This window comes from Terrapene carolina, unplaced genomic scaffold, assembly GCF_002925995.2.
Source record: "Terrapene carolina triunguis isolate 2854851 unplaced genomic scaffold, T_m_triunguis-2.0 Scaffold180, whole genome shotgun sequence".
Taxonomy (NCBI): Eukaryota; Metazoa; Chordata; order Testudines; family Emydidae; genus Terrapene; species Terrapene triunguis.
Window position 1 is genome coordinate 4095709 of NW_020664531.1, and position 18333 is coordinate 4114041.

General features: G+C 38.1%; 1 protein-coding gene across 1 annotated transcript in view; it reads left to right on the plus strand.

The window, feature by feature from the left end:
- The window catches only part of LOC112113481 (cullin-1), an 81463-nt gene extending 63626 nt beyond the window's left edge, over positions 1-17837 (plus strand). The window contains exons 10-22 of the mRNA XM_024209773.3: positions 2563-2670; positions 2760-2866; positions 3438-3486; positions 3926-4057; positions 4832-4949; positions 6483-6559; positions 7449-7580; positions 10191-10283; positions 11830-11877; positions 11959-12041; positions 14880-14985; positions 16732-16845; positions 17239-17837. Of these exons, the coding sequence (XP_024065541.1) occupies positions 2563-2670; positions 2760-2866; positions 3438-3486; positions 3926-4057; positions 4832-4949; positions 6483-6559; positions 7449-7580; positions 10191-10283; positions 11830-11877; positions 11959-12041; positions 14880-14985; positions 16732-16845; positions 17239-17319 (1248 nt within the window). The 3' untranslated portion in view covers positions 17320-17837. The remainder of the gene's footprint in view (positions 1-2562; positions 2671-2759; positions 2867-3437; positions 3487-3925; positions 4058-4831; positions 4950-6482; positions 6560-7448; positions 7581-10190; positions 10284-11829; positions 11878-11958; positions 12042-14879; positions 14986-16731; positions 16846-17238) is intronic.
- The last annotated feature ends 496 nt before the right edge of the window (positions 17838-18333 follow it).

Below are 18333 nucleotides of genomic sequence, written 5' to 3' on the forward strand. Positions count from 1 at the left end.
AAAAAAAAAAAAGGTATTTCAGTTCACCTAATACAAGTACTGTAGTGCAATCTCTTTATCATGAAAGTTGAACTTACAAATGTAGAATTATGTACCAAAAAAACCTGCATTCAAAAATAAAACAATGTAAAATTTTAGAGTCTGCAAGTCCACTCAGTCCTACTTCTTGTTCAGCAAATCGCTCAGACAAACAAGTTTGTTTACATTTGCAGGAGATAATGCTGCCCTCTTCTTGTTTACAATGTCACATGAAAGTGAGAACAGGTGTTCACATGGCACTGTTTTAGCCGGCATCGCAAGATATTTACGTGCCAGATGCGCTAAAGATTCATATGTCCCGTCATGCTTCAACCACCATTCCAGGGGACATGCGTCCATGCTGATGAAGGGTTCTGCTCGATAACAATCCAAAGCATTGTGCACCAACGCATGTCCGTTTTCATCATCTGAGTCAAATGCCACCAGCAGAAGGCTGGCTTTCTTTTTTGGTGGTTCGGGTTCTGTAGTTTCCCCATCAGAGTGTTGCTCTTTTAAAACTTCTGAAATCATGTTCCATACCTCGTCCCTCTCAGATTTTGGAAGGCACTTCAGATTCTTAAATCTTGGGTCGAGTGCTGTAGCTGTCTTTAGAAATCTCACATTGGTACCTTCTTTGCGTTTTGTCAAATCTGCAGTGAAATTGTTCTTAAAACAACATGTACTGGGTCATCGTCTGAGACTGCTATTACATGAAATATGTGGCAGAATGTGGGTAAAACAGAGCAGGGGACATAGAGCTCTCCCCCAAGGAGTTCAGTCACAAATGTAATTAACGCATTATTTTTTTAACGAGCGTCATCAGCATGGAAGCATGTCCTTTGGAATGGTGGCCGAAGCATGAAGGGGCATATGAATGTTCAGCATATCTGGCACGTAAATACCTCGAAATGCCAGCTACAAAAGTGCCATGCAATTGCCTGTTCTCACTTTCTGGTGACATTGTAAATAAGAAGAGGACATCATTATCTCCTGTAAATATAAGCAAATTTGTTTGTCCTAGTGATACAAGAAGTAGGACTGAATGGACTTGTAGGCTCTGACATTTTACATTGTTTTGTTTGTTTTTGAGTGCAGTTAAGTTTAAAAAAAAAAAAAAAAAAAAATCTGCATTTGTAAATTGCACTTTCACGACAGAGATTGCACTACAGTACTTGTATGAGGTGAATAGAAAAATACTACTTTTTATAATTTTTACAGTGCAAATATTTGTAATAAAAATATACACTTTAATTTCAATTACAACACAGAATACAATGTAGACATGAAAATGTAGAAAAATATCCAAAATACTTAATAAATTTCAATTGGTATTCTATTGTTTAATGGTGTGATTAAAACTGCGATTAATCGCGATTAATTTTTTTTTAGTTAATCGCGTGAGTTAATTGCGATTAATCGACGGCCTTACTTTAAACACACACATTGCAGGTCATCAGATGTATTATTTTTCATATACTTGAAGGCATTTTAATTTTATGGAGAGGAAAGGGAGGTTAGGGAGAGCAGAGTATAGTCTCTTAATGAAAAGAAAAAAACCAAAACAAAACTGAGTTTGACTTCAAAAGCAAAATCATATCTGGTTTTCAAAATGACCTCTTAAAAAAATAAACTGATGGCTTCAAGTTACGTGAGGATTCTGGAAGCTACAGCTAAAGAGTTGTGTGTTTTAAGCAAAGTGGTTGACTTTCTAGCAGGTGATAAAGTGAAAAAACCATTGCATTCCTCCTCTCTGCTGCTTTCCCTCCACAAATTCCTTGCACCTGTCTCCCTATCCTCCTAAGAGCCACCAGCTCCATTGCATTCCCTTGGGAACCATCATGCCTACTTCCCTGAACATACTTCTCCCGACACCTATATACAGCTACTTTTCTTTCCTTACCTCATCAGTACTCTTGTGACATTTAGCATCTTCAGATATGTCATGTTGTGATCAGGAGACTCAATTTTTGTCTTGCATGTGCTCCTGAGATTCTTGCCTTAAATGTTTCTTACTGTCTTGATTCTGAACCTTCTTGCGGTATTTGTAATTGTTCAAGGGGGAACATTTTTTGTTAGCTTCTATCTTGGCTTACTTTGTTGGGAATTTGAATGATAATTTGCATTCTAGTAAAGTATTCAAAAGTAAGTTCTTATTATTGGAAAAACTAATTGCATGGTTTCTTCTAGAAATTGCCGTGTTGTGGTTGATTGAACAACAAACTATTAGGTCTGGTTTTAATTAAACTTATGTCTTCAAAACATGTCCTTGTTGGACACTTGCATAGCACGGGGTTGAATAGATCATTGCTTTTCCCTTTATACTTTATGCAGCAGCCATGCTCGTACATTCAACATGCCCAAGTATATATAAATCAACTCTGAGCAAGTTACATATCTGTTACAGTAGTAATGACTTTTTTTGGGTGTGTAAACTTTCACTCTATAAACCTGCTTAAGAAGACATTGGTCAACTGCATTGTTTGGAGAAACGTGCAGAAAGTTGAACAAGTTTCATTGCAAGCAACGGGCTGTGTTTTCTTTCAGGATCCAAAAATGTATGTACAGACAGTGTTGGATGTCCATAAGAAATATAATGCTCTAGTCATGTCTGCCTTCAACAATGATGCTGGCTTTGTGGCTGCACTAGATAAGGTAATGTATGTTTAATGTCTGTGGTAACCATTAGATCTCTCTGATTTAGGGGGATTTCCAAAACTTTGACTTCCTTGTGTAATTTGCAGGCTTGTGGTCGATTTATAAATAATAATGCAGTGACAAAAATGGCTCAGTCATCCAGTAAATCTCCAGAGTTGCTGGCACGATATTGTGACTCCTTGCTAAAGAAAAGGTATGTCTTACAGGGAAAGATAAAAATTAGTTTTCTAGGGTTTTTTTGTTTAAAACATTACAATTATCATAGTTGTGAAGTGAAATTACACATTGCATCTATAGAAATATATTTACGTTGTTAGACACTTAATTCAAGCAAAAAAGATAATGCAGTAATAATTGCTTGAATAGTCTATATAAAAAGTTGAATAGGAACATGCTTGAAAAACTTTGTTTTCCAAAGAAAATCCCATATTGGACTTAAGTTTCAGTTCACAAGTCAACAGAGGGTCCTGTGGCACCTTTAAGACTAACAGAAGTATTGGGAGCATAAGTTTTCGTGGGTAAGAACCTCTCTTCTTCAGATGCACTTCTTGCATCTGAAGAAGTGAGGTTCTTACCCACGAAAGCTTATGCTCCCAATACTTCTGTTAGTCTTAAAGGTGCCACAGGACCCTCTGTTGCTTTTTACAGATTCAGACTAACACGGCTACCCCTCTGATAGTTCACAAGTCATGAATCTAGAATGTAACGGTATTCATAAGTTATGAATAATAAATTTGCTCAGTAATGCACTTCTTTGACTGCAGCTCAAAGAATCCAGAAGAAGCAGAGCTAGAAGATACACTCAATCAAGTGGTAAGATTCTTAAATAGAGTTTTCTTCTACATAAACTTTTAAATTTCATAATAATTTTAAGGTCATCACAGGAGGTTGCAGGTCATGTGCAATCAACACTTTTATTCTGTGTATTTCATTGCTTAAAGCTTTTGGTAACATTTTTTTTAAAATGCCAAAAGTCCTTTTTTTTGTTTTTTGAAGAAGACTTAATTCAATCAATAGTATACCTCAGAAAGCTGAACAGAATCGACATTCCCTTTAATGTGTATTATGGTGTAAAACCATTTTATCTCTTCTGAACTATTTCAAAGGTTAACATGTAAAAAAAGACTGTATTTACATTTCAAAAATAATTATGACGCTAAAATGTATGACACTTTTAATGAAGTTAAAAATTGGATTTGATACAAATTTTCCGGTGTGTTCCTTTTGTAAAAAGGTTTTTTGGCTTTTCCAGATGGTTGTATTCAAGTACATTGAAGACAAAGATGTGTTTCAAAAATTCTATGCTAAAATGCTGGCAAAGAGACTGGTACACCAGAACAGTGCTAGTGATGATGCTGAAGCAAGCATGATCTCTAAACTCAAGGTAAGTCTTCCCTTTCTTAGCACTGGCTAGGGAGGCACTGTTACTTTCCACACACAATGCATATGTGCACTTTTTAATATTTGATCAGAAAAATACAAAACTTAAATTTCACAAGTCTTTTGACCCCTTGGATTTGCAGTCAGTATGTCTTGCTTTGGAATGAGATCTTTAAGCGGGCCTGCTATCGAAGCAAACAACTGCTGAAACAGCTCCCCAATCTGCCACTTTTTTCAATAACCCTGAATGCTACCTTAAGAACAGTTGATTTTTTTTGTGTTGCAATTTGACATCGGCGATAAGTGAAATAATCATTTATCAATACAGCTGAGTTCATAATTTTTTTGCGTAACTGTGCTGCTGTTTACAACAATCTTGCCAAACCTTACTTGTATGCAGTTTTTTTGAAGGGGGAATAAAATGTCAGTAACTTTTTCATTCTCATAGTTGTTATAAAGGGCTAGCAAATAGACCAGATGTTGAGACTGGTAAATTTTCATGACAGTGTTTCCTGGCTGATTTATTTTAATTTTTAAAATGTTGATCTCACATTTTTGGTGGCAGAACAGCTACAGAAAAAGCAGTTAAAATAACATGACTTGTCTAAATGGGTTCAGAACTTTCCGAGTGATTTTTGGACATGCAGGAAATGGTTTGTCATATATTCCTCTAGCAAAATTGATTCCAATCAGAAAAACCCTACTTTTCTTGTTCTGTTTGTTCTCCCCGTGTCAAAATACATGGTCTTTCAGACAAAGCTGTGCTCTTTAATTACAGCAAGCTTGTGGTTTTGAGTACACCTCTAAACTTCAGAGGATGTTCCAAGACATTGGTGTAAGCAAGGACTTGAACGAGCAATTTAAAAAGCACCTGACAAATTCAGAACCATTAGATTGTAAGTATTAAATTTAATATAACCTTTCTCTTAAAAGCTGAGTTATTGTTAAATTAGCTGCACCTTCCCTTAATTATAGAGATACAAGGGGAAATGACCAAGTGTTGAATGAGGGACGTATTTGATTCATGTAGCATGCCACTGAAAGCTAGAGTTATTAAAACTTCAGCTTGGATAGACTTTTTTTGGGTCTGTTCACTGTCTTCAAACAGCACCTCATGCCTCCTGATCTGAACAGGTTCCTTTTTGTTTTACAGATCACAGTGGGGTTAGCTGTTACAGAGAGAGGATTCAACATAGTGTATCCTCCTCTGCTAAAAGCGAAGCCTGGTGTTTTTGTTAAATGTTTTTTCCTTTGACCAAAATCATTGCTTAAACAGGGAGACTTGTAGGAATAGTACTGAAAAACGACAGGTCCTCCTCTAGCTCAGTAATTAGGCCTGTTGCTTTTAGATTCAGAGGTCTCTGATTTCAGTTTCTTCTTGAAATGGAATGCTTCAAGATAGAGTTAGCACTTGGTTTTTACTTAATTACATTCCATGTTGTGCAAGGCCTACTTCAGGTTTTATATAATTTTATTTTATAATACATAATGTATTCACTTCTGCCTTGCGTCTCAGAGTCTTTCTGCGCTGCACAAAAAAGTCTCAGACCTCAGGTCAACAGGGCTAAAAATAGCAATGTATACGTTCCCACTAGTTCTGGAGCCCGGGCTCTGAGATCCACACCTCCTTGCTGGGTCTCAGTGCCTGGGCTCTAACCTGAATGAGAACGTCTACACAGGAGCACTGGAAGCTCCCTAAAAGTGGGGGACCCAACGGCACCCAGTCCATGGCCCCATCCCCTGCTCCGCTTCTTTCCTCTGAGGCCCTGCCCCCCACTCACTCATCTCTGCCCCCGTTGCTCGTCCTTAAGGCAAGTAAAAAGTGATAGAGCCATGGCCACCTCAAACCTTCCCTTTCCGGTGCCCCTGCATCTGCACTTCTGTTTTTATCCCTGTAGCGTTAGTCCCACAAGCCTGAGTCAGTTGACCTGAACTCTTGAGACTTGCTGTTGCATTTTGTTTTTTCTCCCCCATTATAGATGCACTCTGAGTCTCAAAAGCAATTGACAAACATAAATTTGCCACTTGTGTTCTTGCCAGTAGCAGATTTTTAGTTAAATGGTTATGCATTAATTTTGAAAAAAAAAATTACTTTTCGAAAAGAGAAGATAAAAGCTAACAGGGTAATGAATGAGATTAAATGCATGCAAATGTCAGGGAATTGTGACTTAGATTCTGAGTAAATACACATTTGACCCCTCAACCCTATCTTTGCCTCACACAGTGTCTTTAATTTTAACAATATGTTTTAGAAATAGTAATACTTACCCATTGTCTTTTGATATTAGTGTCATCACCATGTCAGGTCAGGCAACACAGAAACCTCTCCTGTTTTGAGTTGGCCTCTCCCAAACTGCACATTGACAGGTCCGTAATACCAAAGGGGGGAGAGCTGTTAGCCTGTTAATCTATGTACATTTCTTTTCCAGTGGATTTCAGTATACAGGTTCTCAGTTCTGGATCATGGCCCTTTCAGCAGTCCTGCACATTTGCTCTACCTTCTGAGGTGAGGTGATAAGCTTTTAAATCTTCTATTAAATAAACTAAAGTTTCAGTTTAAATTTTTCTCAAAGATGACCTAAAATGAACTCCCAAGTATTTTCTGACATAAAATGTCATGACTTGAACATTTTTGCCTCTGTTAAAGGTGACCTGCAAAGGATTCATTCAAATAAAAAAACCTAGATTTTAATCTCTCTTGTTTTATGGTGTATAAAGAAAGCCTGAAAGATTTTTTTCCTGCTTATTTTTTTATTTTCGAAGTATCAGAAATGTCAAGTCTTGTCTTTCCTGATTGTGCTGGAGGACCTCCCAGAGGGAGGTCTGAGATGTGTAATCCTTCTTTGTTACCGATGAGGCACTCATAATCCTTAAACAAGATGGCCTTCCTCCAGAACGTTCAGTAGTCATTAAAATAAAATGGGTGAATGCTTTTAAAGCTCTTGTTTTTATTAAGAAACTTTGACCCTCTCAATTACTCAGCTTTCAGTCTGTTGATTCTTGAGATGACATGATGACTGCTTTTCCAGTCACCCTGGTCCTCAGGCTAGATAAGACCTGAATTTCTAATTTAACAAATGAGTAGCGGAGGAGAAGTGGGGGGAAAGGAAATGACCTTTAAGGCCCTCCTTAATACTTTGCAAAGGAACAAAAGAACAATAAGCCTGTTTTCTTTTCCTTTCCGTATGACATTTAAAGTGAAGTTGATCATAAAAGGAAACTCATATCCAAGTCTGAAGAACCTTTTTTAAAAATTTTCTATCTAGGCCCCCCTAGGAAAGGACATGTTAACATAGCATGGTCTGGATTGATTTACACAGTGTAGATTCAAATACACTTCGAAGTGTGAAAATGCAGTGATGTTGTTTTTCTTTTTATTTATTTTTTTTATACAGTTGGAACGCAGTTATCAGAGATTTACAGCTTTTTATGCCAGTCGTCATAGTGGAAGAAAATTGACCTGGTTGTATCAGCTATCCAAAGGGGAACTGGTTACCAACTGTTTCAAAAATAGATACACATTACAGGTAAGAATAACCTTGTATTAGTGGAAAGGTTTAGTGAATAATTGACTAGTCTAAACATTTTTGTGATGAGTTCTTCCAAGCTGTTATGTAGAGGGACCTTGCTGTTGGAAGTCCCTGACTTGATCTATTTTTTGGTATATGTCAGACAAAATATATATATGTAATTCTGTGTATTGGGGAGAAAAGTTTCAGAATAAATGCTTCACGTATCTTCAAAATAAGAGTCAATCCTTCACAAGCATCCCTACAATAGCAAAACATCAGTGCGCAATGGTGGAGAAAAAATTAGGAAATATATTTTAGCTCTAAACTTTGGAGGTGGTTAAACAGTGAGAAGGAAAATCATTTAAAAATTATGCATATCACTGAGTTTCCTTTTAAAGTGTTTAAGGTCCAGATTTTCCGAAGAGTTTGGCACCCACTTAGACAAAAAATAAAGTAGGCAGATTTTAAAGTGCTCAAAACCTTGAAAGGCTCCTTTTGGAAATTCTTCCCACTTCATTTTAGTGCCTAAATAGGAGCTGAGCTTTTTTGAAAATCTGGCCTTAAAAGTTTTTCCATTGCTTTTTTCAAGAAGCTTTCCAGCTTGTCTTAATCCTGGTATGCCAGTAGTCCCTGAGGTATCCATTGTAAGAAGATAAATTGTATTTTTTTTTTTTTTAAAGTGAGATCAGTGGGTTAAGAGTTTTATAACCCCACTACCTATTTTATACTCCTTTTTAAAATGGCTGAGTACTCACATTCTCCCAAAATTATTCAGTATGGTGTAAGCTTCTGGTTTTCGGGGAGGGACTAAATCTGACTTAGATTCTGCTCAGAATTAAAACAGTGACTACCTATGTCAACACACAAACAGCCTAATATAAATATAGGGTATGTTCAGCTCTATTTTGTACTTGTCTGAACACTGAAACTAAGTGAGTAAACGCTATATAATGGGGTTTGACGTTAGCATTTTAAATTCATTTAATAATTTCTGTAATTCTCTAAGGCTATGTCTACATTACGAGTTTGGGATGTCATTCCCCTGCTCATGTATACATATTCATGTTAGCTCTCATCCAGTAGCAGTGTCGCTGCAGTAGCATAGGTAGTGGCAGTGGAGGCACGGTTGAGCCCATTGGTTTCAGGCATGTGTGTACTTGGCACGGATCAGCTGTGCCTCTGCTGCTGCTTTTCGTGCTGTCATGGCTACACTGCTATTTATACTTGCAGCAGCTCAGTGAGAGCTAGCGTGAGTACCTGGACACTTGCAGGGAAATCAGATTCCTAGGTCGTAGTGTTAGACCCTAAAATGTGTGTATATTGCACCTGGCCACTCTGAAAAACACTTATGAACACTGCTTAACTCACATGAGAAATCCAGTTGACTTTAAAGCTAAATGTGTGCATAACTGTGTGCGGATCAGGTCTTTTATCTGAGTATCTAAAATAAATTGAGACTTTTGCCTTCTCAAATACCTTACTCAGGCTATTGAACTTACGCATTTAATGTACATTTATATTGTTAATACTACTGGTGATAAACTTGAACAAACCATAGGTGTGTTTCTGAACTACAGGGCACTTATCCATAGGCCTTGATGAAATTAGTCGTATCTACAGTTGTATGTAAAATGTTTCTAATGTCATGTAGTGAAATCCAATAGTCTGTGTCTAGGTTTTATGTTAAGGATAAAATGGAAAATACTCATAATTGGGTAACAAATTGAGGGGGAATATTTTGAAATCAGAAAACGTATGGGTAAAAAGAGATACATGGAAGGAACTGTCTGCAAGTAGTTCAACTGGTCACAATCTTAGGATTTAGATTTAAAGAATACTGGAACGTTGGTAATACAATGGTGGGCACATGTGAAGTATCATACAGAGAGACTTGCTGCATTGCATAATGATTCCATTTAAGGTTCCGGGCGTGAAGATTTATCTTCCATTTTAAATAGCAAATCTTATGTTTTATTGGCAGTTCCATGAAGCTCTTTAAAGAGCGTAGTCTGAAAGCATGTGAGCCTACTTTCTCAGCTCTCAATTATCGTTCACACGTACAACTCTCATTCAAGTTAGTGTTGTGTAGACATATCTGAAGGCATGAATATGTCTCACTGGTTTTGGTTTTGCTGCAAACATTATGCCTATTTGCTTTCTCATTATATTTAGGCATAGAGGAAAATTTACTCAAAATCTTTCCAAAAATAACTATAGTACAGTCCCTAGCTCCCATTTTTAAAAAATAGTACATCTTTGAGAACTAGATTTTTGCTTAAACATCCATTTGAATGCTGTTTAATAGCAGAGAAGAAATGGTAGACTTGGATACGAAGGATCATTTAAAAGTATCGTACTTTGCATATTCACTTTTTTAAAGTGATGAATCCTTCAAATTGAGTATTATGAACCTTTTTTTTGCCTAGCCATAACTGTTTAATCTATCAGGCTTCATCAAGGTTTCAATTTAGTTTGGGTGGGGGAGTGTTTGTGTGTCTGTGTATTCGTGTTCATGATTGGTGAATTTTCCAAGGCAGTCAAGTTCAAATACCCATTCAAGTTGTTTGTATTTTCACTTAGATTTTATATTTGGCCTTTTTCTTTTCTTTTTTTGGGGTCTGGAAGGCATCGACATTCCAGATGGCAATCCTACTACAATACAACACAGAAGATGCCTATACTGTTCAACAGCTGACTGACAGTACTCAGATAAAAATGGTAGTGTCTTAATTATGTATTGTATTACACTAGTTTTATGTTACCACTGCAATGTAAAGTCTCTTTTCATGGGGTTCAGCACACTTACTGCTGTCCTGAAAAGGGGAGCAGGAGGTGAGATTTGTTTGACTCAAATATTAGTTTTTGTTCTTGCGGTAGCAGTTGTTGCTGCTTTGTTGGTCAACTTACCTTCCTGTTCAGTTTCTAGTAATCATAACCTCTTCTAGGTTTTATTTCTGAGGTTTCTAGCAAATCCTGAAGTGTAGACACTCTCTCATTGATCACTATGCTGAATCCTTTAGAATTATATTACTTTATGCCTCCCTCCTCTGCTCCTGTAATTAGTCATTGGTTTTCTAGTGCATGTATTTTTGTTTTAAAACTTCTGTTTTTGGGAAAGGTGGTGGTCTCCCTTTATTATCAGGTTCCTAGAATTTCCCATCTGTTTTATATCCTGAAAGTTTAAGAACATGAACACGTTGAGAATATAGATGCATTGGCTAAGTGTTTTACTTGGAGAGGCAATTCCCTACTGTTTCTTCAAAAGCAGACTCTGTACCTCAACTGTTAAAAACCAGGTGTCTCTCTTTTGAATAGGCTCACATAAGGTCTTCTAAGGCATGTCGGGGGGGAAATCAAATTATCCGTGGTCAGCAAACTTAAGTGACCTGCCAAAGAGAGAATAAATCTGTGAATACAAATTAGAGTTTTGGATGCTTCATAGAAAATTCAAACATAGGTTGTCCACATTGGGGAATTTCCTCTGTTATGGACATTGTCAGTCACCAATGTAGCTGCACTCAGTGGAAACCCATAGTTGTAAACAGACAAAGCTGCTATTTGCATGGATGGAGCGTCCACCTGCTTCAAACTGGGTTCACTTTCAGCAGGGAAAATAGCAGCTTCCATGTCTATACTGGAGATATACACTGGTGCGGCTTCCTCAGGGACTGGCCTCCAGTGTTTGTAATCGAAAAAAAGCCCCAGTGTAGATAAGGCCTGAAAAATATTCAGACATCTGCCATGGTGCACTTTCTGAGTTCTTACTCAGCATAAATTTAATAGTCTTTAGATAGATGCTTTCCTGCATGTCAGCACCATTTAGTGGGGAAAGGATCATTAAAGGGGTAATTGGAAAGAACTGTTCTTTGCAATTGGCCTATTTGAGGAACCTCAGAGTAGTCTGGCACAAGAAAGGGGAAAATCTACTATTGGGTTCATGCTAAAGTGGAATTCTTTGTCTTTAATCCTCTAAAATGAAAAGTTTTTAATATTTCACATAAGCTTTTGTGGTATTTCTCAATCGTTAATTCACTGTCTGAATGTTCGACATGTTGTACTTTTGCAATTTTTCTGTACCTATTGGTGATTTTTAATTCTGCCTGCAGTTCGTATTTTTGTAGCTATGTAAAATGAAATTTGAATAGTTCCAGTGCATGCAGGACCTTTCAATTATTTTGTTATAACTCAATGTCAAAATTCATTGGACATTTGAAAGAAAAATATATTTTAAGTTGGCATTGATAATTTCTCCTGTAACTTGTAGGATATCTTGGCACAAGTTCTACAGATCTTACTGAAGTCAAAGTTATTGGTAAGTTCTTTTGCTTTCTTGCATATTTAATTTATTGAAAAACATTTTAGCAAATATATAATAATTTTTTGTTTCTTGTAGGTTTTGGAAGATGAAAATGCAAATGTGGATGAGGTGGAATTGAAGCCAGATACCTTAATAAAACTATATCTTGGTTACAAAAAGTAAGAAAAATCTAATAGTATAAACCGGTTGTGTATAAATGGTAACAATCTGTTTCTCTGAAGCTCCTGCTATTTATAGTGTCACTTTTTAGCAATGCTATAGCTATGGTTGAGCAAGCACTCTAATGGGTCTATAAAGCAAACAGGATGGCACTCACCAGCAGTGTCAGTAAACATACTCTCACATCTTCAACTCTTGATTCTTGCTAGTCACTGGGGCACAGTAAAATCTGATTTAATTTAGTTAGACTTTGATCACATAGACACATTTGGCTGGCGTGCCATCACTGCGTTTTTTGCCATTAGTCCTGACTTACACATGCCAAGTAAATAAATTACATTGAAAGGGGTCTTATTCATTTAGAAACAAACAAACCACCAAATCCAAAGTTTTAAGCGCATGGCCATTAAAAACAGCCCCTGAAAAAGAGCAATGTGCTTTATTTAGAGATTTTGAGCTCTGAAGTGCCTTAAAAACTAAGATTCTCTTTGCAGTGTCTTTCTGTTAGCTCGTGTTATTTCAGTGCCATTTTTATAGCTATATGTCTCAAACTACTTACAGCACAGTAGTGTTTGTGTGCTTAGCTGAAGGGTAGGCCTAATCTCAGTTATGAATTCCATACTGATGATGATGGTTTATTTAAGAAACCTTTTAGTGTAGCGCATGTAACTTAATCTACATTCTATTAAATAAACCACATTTTGTGTGAAATGAAATAACTGAAATGAATTAAATTTTTATTTAGAAATCCTCCCTTGTATTTAATCTTTTTCCTTTCTTCCGTGTCTGAGCTAGAGGGTTGTTCCAAACAAACTAGAGGGCTGAGTATTCTCTCTCTTATGAGAATTCATAAATATTATATTATTTGGTGTTAGCAACACTGATGTTATTGTTATGCTTTGTCTAGAAGTAACCTCTTATTTACATGTAATTGTAGCCATATCAGATTTACACATTCTATAGTCTAGTGTTCTGAAATAATGTTACTTATTTTAAATGTGGAATGGTAATAACTAGCAATGTGATCAGCAGGTAACATGATCATCCTTGTTCAGTGTTCTTTAACACTGGATGTATTTCCATCTGTTTTGCTTTATTTAATATAATGTTCACTATCTTTTTTTATACTCTCCTTTTTACAAATCAACCACTTCTTTTGTTTGAATTTTAAAACAGTTAAATTGATAAAATTCTGTTTTCAACAGTGCAGTGGATTCATAGGGATGTTTATAAATATGGCTTATTTGAAAAATATCAAACTGCAATATTGGTTTTTTGGGTCAGGATTTATACCAATCTTCACAAAATATACAAATGTATAATTTACAACAATATCTATACGTGAGACAAATTAATTATCTCCTCACTAGGATCAGAATGTAATAAGTAAAGCAACATATTGACTTTTCTCCTAAATGTTGTAATTCCCTGTTGTCCCATGTGTATGCTGATAAAATTGGAGTGCAGCATCAATTCCATTTCTCTCTCACTAGAGGCAACACTCCAAATGAGGCCAAAAGTCTGTGGGATAACTAATTGCAGTTGATCTGGTAAATAAATAATAATCCAAATTGTTCACAGCTTGTTCTTGAGGAAGATTAAGTGGTAAATTTTCAAAGTTCTGCTTTCAAAAGTAATTTACAAGCCTCACTTTCAATGAGACTTAGGTTCCCTAAATACCCAAGTGACTCTTGAAAATAGGGCTTTGGCTCTTTTGAAAATGTTATCCTTGGTTCCCAGAACAAATCTTAAGCTTTGTATGTTTTATTTTTAGGCAAATGTAATACGAATAGAAGTTTTGTTTTGAGTTATTATTGTTAAAGTTTTTAATGTGTAAATTCTCCTGCAGTATCAAACTCTCTCTCATATGCATTGTGCTAGTAGTTGGTGAGGACAGAAAGTGAAACTGACATACAGGGTTGTACTGTTTAAGGCCCTGATCCTGCAACAGTGTCTGTGTGGATGGACCCATATTGACTTCAGTGGGGTTTCACATGGGTGCCAGGATCTACACATCAGTATGCAGTTGTAGTTTTGGGTCCCATGCTAAGTAAAATGTAAATAGTGAATAAATATGAATGGTAAAAATAAATGAACTTTAGAATTGAGTAATGCAGGTAAATCTTTTTTCTCCCTTAGATATAAGTTCCTTTTAAATTTCAAAGTCTGTACTCCTTTAGCAGTCAAATGCACAAGTAGTTTTTATTTAGCTTTTGTGATCAAAATTCCTGTGTTTCAAACATTATATTTTGTCATCTTAGTTATTTTTAAAACAAAGCCATGATTTGAGATCTATTTTGGTTTTCTACTTAAAAGAAGACTCAAAACTTAATCTAAATGTTCAGTTCTCCCAATTTAAGTGTGTGCTTTTGTACCAGGATTTGTCCAAATGTGTTCTGATCCTGCAAACTCAGTGGGACTATTCACATGAGAGAGAGTTTGATGGATAAATCTCATTATCACTTTGACAAATCACAAACCTTTGTAGTATTAACCATTTTGTTGGGATTACGGTATTTAGTGTCCAGTTGTGCTTGTGTACCCTAGAGTACTATGAAATGTATTCCATCTGGCCTAGGTAGCCTTTACAATAAAGAATATCAGAGTTAAGATCATTTGAAGATCACATTTGGGGAAAGGAGGCAACTATGAAATTTCTCTCCTATCCTATCCTCCTTGTCACTAAGTAAGAAAAGCTGTGTTGGGAGCAAATGGGAGGAATTGGTTCTTTTTGTAGAACTGGAAATGGAAGGAGTAATCAGATATTCCCAACTTTCCACTCAGATTTTCTTTTTGAAATTAGGCTAATTATTTACTCAACTTCCCTTTCCTGGCAGCAAAAAATTGAGGGTAAACATCAATGTGCCAATGAAGACTGAACAGAAGCAGGAGCAGGAAACTACACACAAAAATATAGAGGAGGACAGGAAACTACTGATTCAGGTGAGTTGGATGTTAGTATGATGAGATCAGCCACATGCCATTGTAGGCAATCTGCGACTGCTAGTACCAAATATCCCCAACTGCTGGAGATAGGACACGAAATGGCTCTGAGTTACTGCAGTGAATTCTTTGAATTCTGGCTGGTGGGACTTGCCCACATACTCAGGATCTAATTGATCACCATATTTGGGGTCAGGAAGGAGTTTTCCCCCAGGTCATATTGGCAGAGACCTGGGGTGGGGGTTTGCCTTCCTCTGCAGCGTGGAGCATGGGTCAGTTGCTGGTTTAACTAGACAAAATGGTGGATTCTTTATAACATGAAGTCTTTAAATCATGATTTGAGGACTTCAGTAACTCAGCCAGAGGTTATGGTCTATTACAGGAGTGGGTGGGTCAGGTCCTGTGGCCTGCGGTATGCAGGAGGTCAGACTAGATGATCACAATGGTACCATCTGGCCTGAGTCTGAGTATACTGATCAATGCTTTCATCCCCCTCTTCGTTAGCAGATACAAGCCACTGGTAGAGGCATGATAAAGCTCTAAAGACAGTGTTTCCCAAACAGCGGGTCACAGGAAGGTTCTAGATGAGTTGTGGGCCTGGTGCAGAGGAGAGGCTCCCAAGGGGGAGAGTGAGCCCTCTGCTCAGTGGTGACTCTTGTCCCGTAGCACTGGGCCCAGCTCCAGGTGTTGCCATCTGATGAAATGCTACTCTCCCTAATCTGGCTCAGCCACCCCTCTATTATGACAGAGGAGAGGCTGGGCCAAACCTGAGCGGCTCTGTGACCCCCATATGCTACGTTGCAATCCTATGGTTGCTAACTATCTAATCGCACAAACCCAAACACCATTGCCCTGCCCCTTCTCCAAGACCCCAGCCCCCCACCCTCCCTCTGTCACTTGCTCTCCCGCACTCTCTTTCACTGGGCTGGGGGAGGGGGTGCAAGCTTGGGGGGTGGGGCTGAGGGGTTTGGAGTGTGGGAGGGGGCTGTGAGCTGAGCCTGGGGCAGGGGGTTGGGGTTGGGCTCTGGCTCTGGGAGGGAGTTTGGGTGCGGGTTCTGGGCAGGAGGTTGGGGTGCGTGGGGTGGCGCTTGCCTCGGGCGGCTCCTGAAAGTGACCAGCACACCCCTCTAGCAGCGGCTCCTAGGTGGAGAGGGCAGGGGTCTCCGTGCGCTGACACTGCCCTCACGGTTCCCATCTGCACTTGAGGTGGGAGTAGTGTGCAGAGACCCCCTGCCCCCCAGGGGCCGCAGGTACGTGCCGTCTGCTTCTGAGAGCGGCGCAGGGCCAGGCTAGGCAGGGAGCCTTAGCCCTGCTGTGCTCCGGACTTTTAGCACCTAAAATCTCCCGGTTTGGCGTCAGTAGCCTCTGGGAGATAGGGTCTGATTCCAGGAGACTCCCGGCTAAACCAGGAGGGTTGGCAACCCTATGTAAGCCCCACAGTGAGGAGCCGGCCCCAGCCCCATGGGACAGGAGTTGCTGCTGTGGTGCACTGAGACAAGGTCATGGTTGCAGTGGAGAGTGCTGCTGTGGGTGGTTGGTGTCCTTGGCTGGGTGAGGAGGAGAAAGATAATAGCCTATGATTTTGCTCCCATCCGCCCCCAACAAATTTGGACCCTGGATGGGTCTCAGAAAGAGACAAAATGGAGTTGGTGGGTTGTCTTATTGAAATGTTTGGGAACCACTGGCTTGATCCAGAATGGCAAATTCTATCTTCCTAAGGTGGTCTGTTTCTACTTTGCTATTTAGGCTGCTATTGTGAGAATTATGAAAATGAGAAAGGTTCTAAAACACCAGCAGTTGCTTGGAGAAGTTCTAACCCAGCTGTCCTCAAGATTCAAACCACGAGTTCCAGTAATTAAGGTATGTGAGAACAGCAGTAATGGATCTTAATTTTTTAAACAAGCGTCTGAGTTAATGGACTGATTTTAGAAAGATTAAAGAAATAACAAGTCACCTTTATTCCATTGAATGGTGTTTGTGAGTGGCCTCTTCTAGGCATGGTCAAGAATGTAGAGTAAATTGCCGTAGTTTAAATGGTCCATTATTTATGCCATTTCCCTGCTAAATAGTTTTAATGCTAGTATTCAGGAGAAATATGTATTCAGCATGGTACTTTGCAGCCAAAACTGTTAAGCTTATAGTAAGCAACAACAACAACAAAGTTTTCTTGCTTTTAAAATATCTGCTGCAAAGTGCCTGCCTGGGGTTTGTTTTATGAAATGCAGTCCTTGCCTTTCCACGTCTCCCCTACAGAAATGCATTGACATTCTGATTGAGAAGGAGTACTTGGAGCGTGTGGATGGTGAGAAGGACACCTACAGTTACTTGGCTTAGCATTTTTATTAGCAGTTGTCTGACTGTGTGAGACGCTCAGCAAATAGTTATGTGATGGAAAGAATGAAAACAACTGAACTTCATAGCAGCCAGTCTGCTGCCATTTGGACCTCCCTTTTTAATAACTGAGACCAGGACTCCCATCAGCCAGTCTCAGATTTACATCGGAACTGCTCAGGATTGATACATTTCAAGTATGTAAATATGGACACCAATGCCATTTAACCTAATTTAAGAACAGAGAGGAATCAAACCCTTCTCCACTGAGGGTTGCATGCTACTGCATTTAAATCAATACATTGGCTATATGATAAATAGCTGCCCCCACAGGCAGCACTTAGAAATGTCGGCAGCACTTTGAGAGCGAGTCTGAATGGACCTATGTGTAATCTGCTATGAAAAACCATTTGTATAGTGTGTTTCATTTTTTAATGTGATAAATAAAAAAAATTAAAAGATTTCTGTACAAGTTGCATTTGGTTTTATTGTTTTAAGTTTCACTACTTTCTAAATGTAAATAAAAGGTATAATGATTATGAAAGCTACAATAATTTGTTAGTTTTGCTTTCTTTCCTTTCCCTGTGATTCAAGCAAAACACATCACTAGATTGAAAAATCATTCTGTAGCTGTGGCTTTTTGGGGAGAGGTGTACACTGAATTTTCAAGATAAATAGCAGATACTTGGAAGATGTGCAACAATGTTTTGGCATTTGAATTTCAGAATTTCTCTCAAAATGGATATAACAGAACTTAAACTCATCTACTTATGCTGTCAGGTAATATTTTTTGGCCAAGTTTAATCATGTCACTTTTATGAATAGTGGGGTAATACATTTTGGATGCACATTCCTACAGACAAAACTATTATTAAATTAGGTACTTAATGGGAATAAATGCTTTAGTTTTGAATCTGGGCATGTGTGTTGGTAACATTTAGCTAAATCTTTTTTTCATATTGGAATAAGTGGACTCTAGCTCTAACATCTACAGCATTGTTTCTTTAAACTTACATA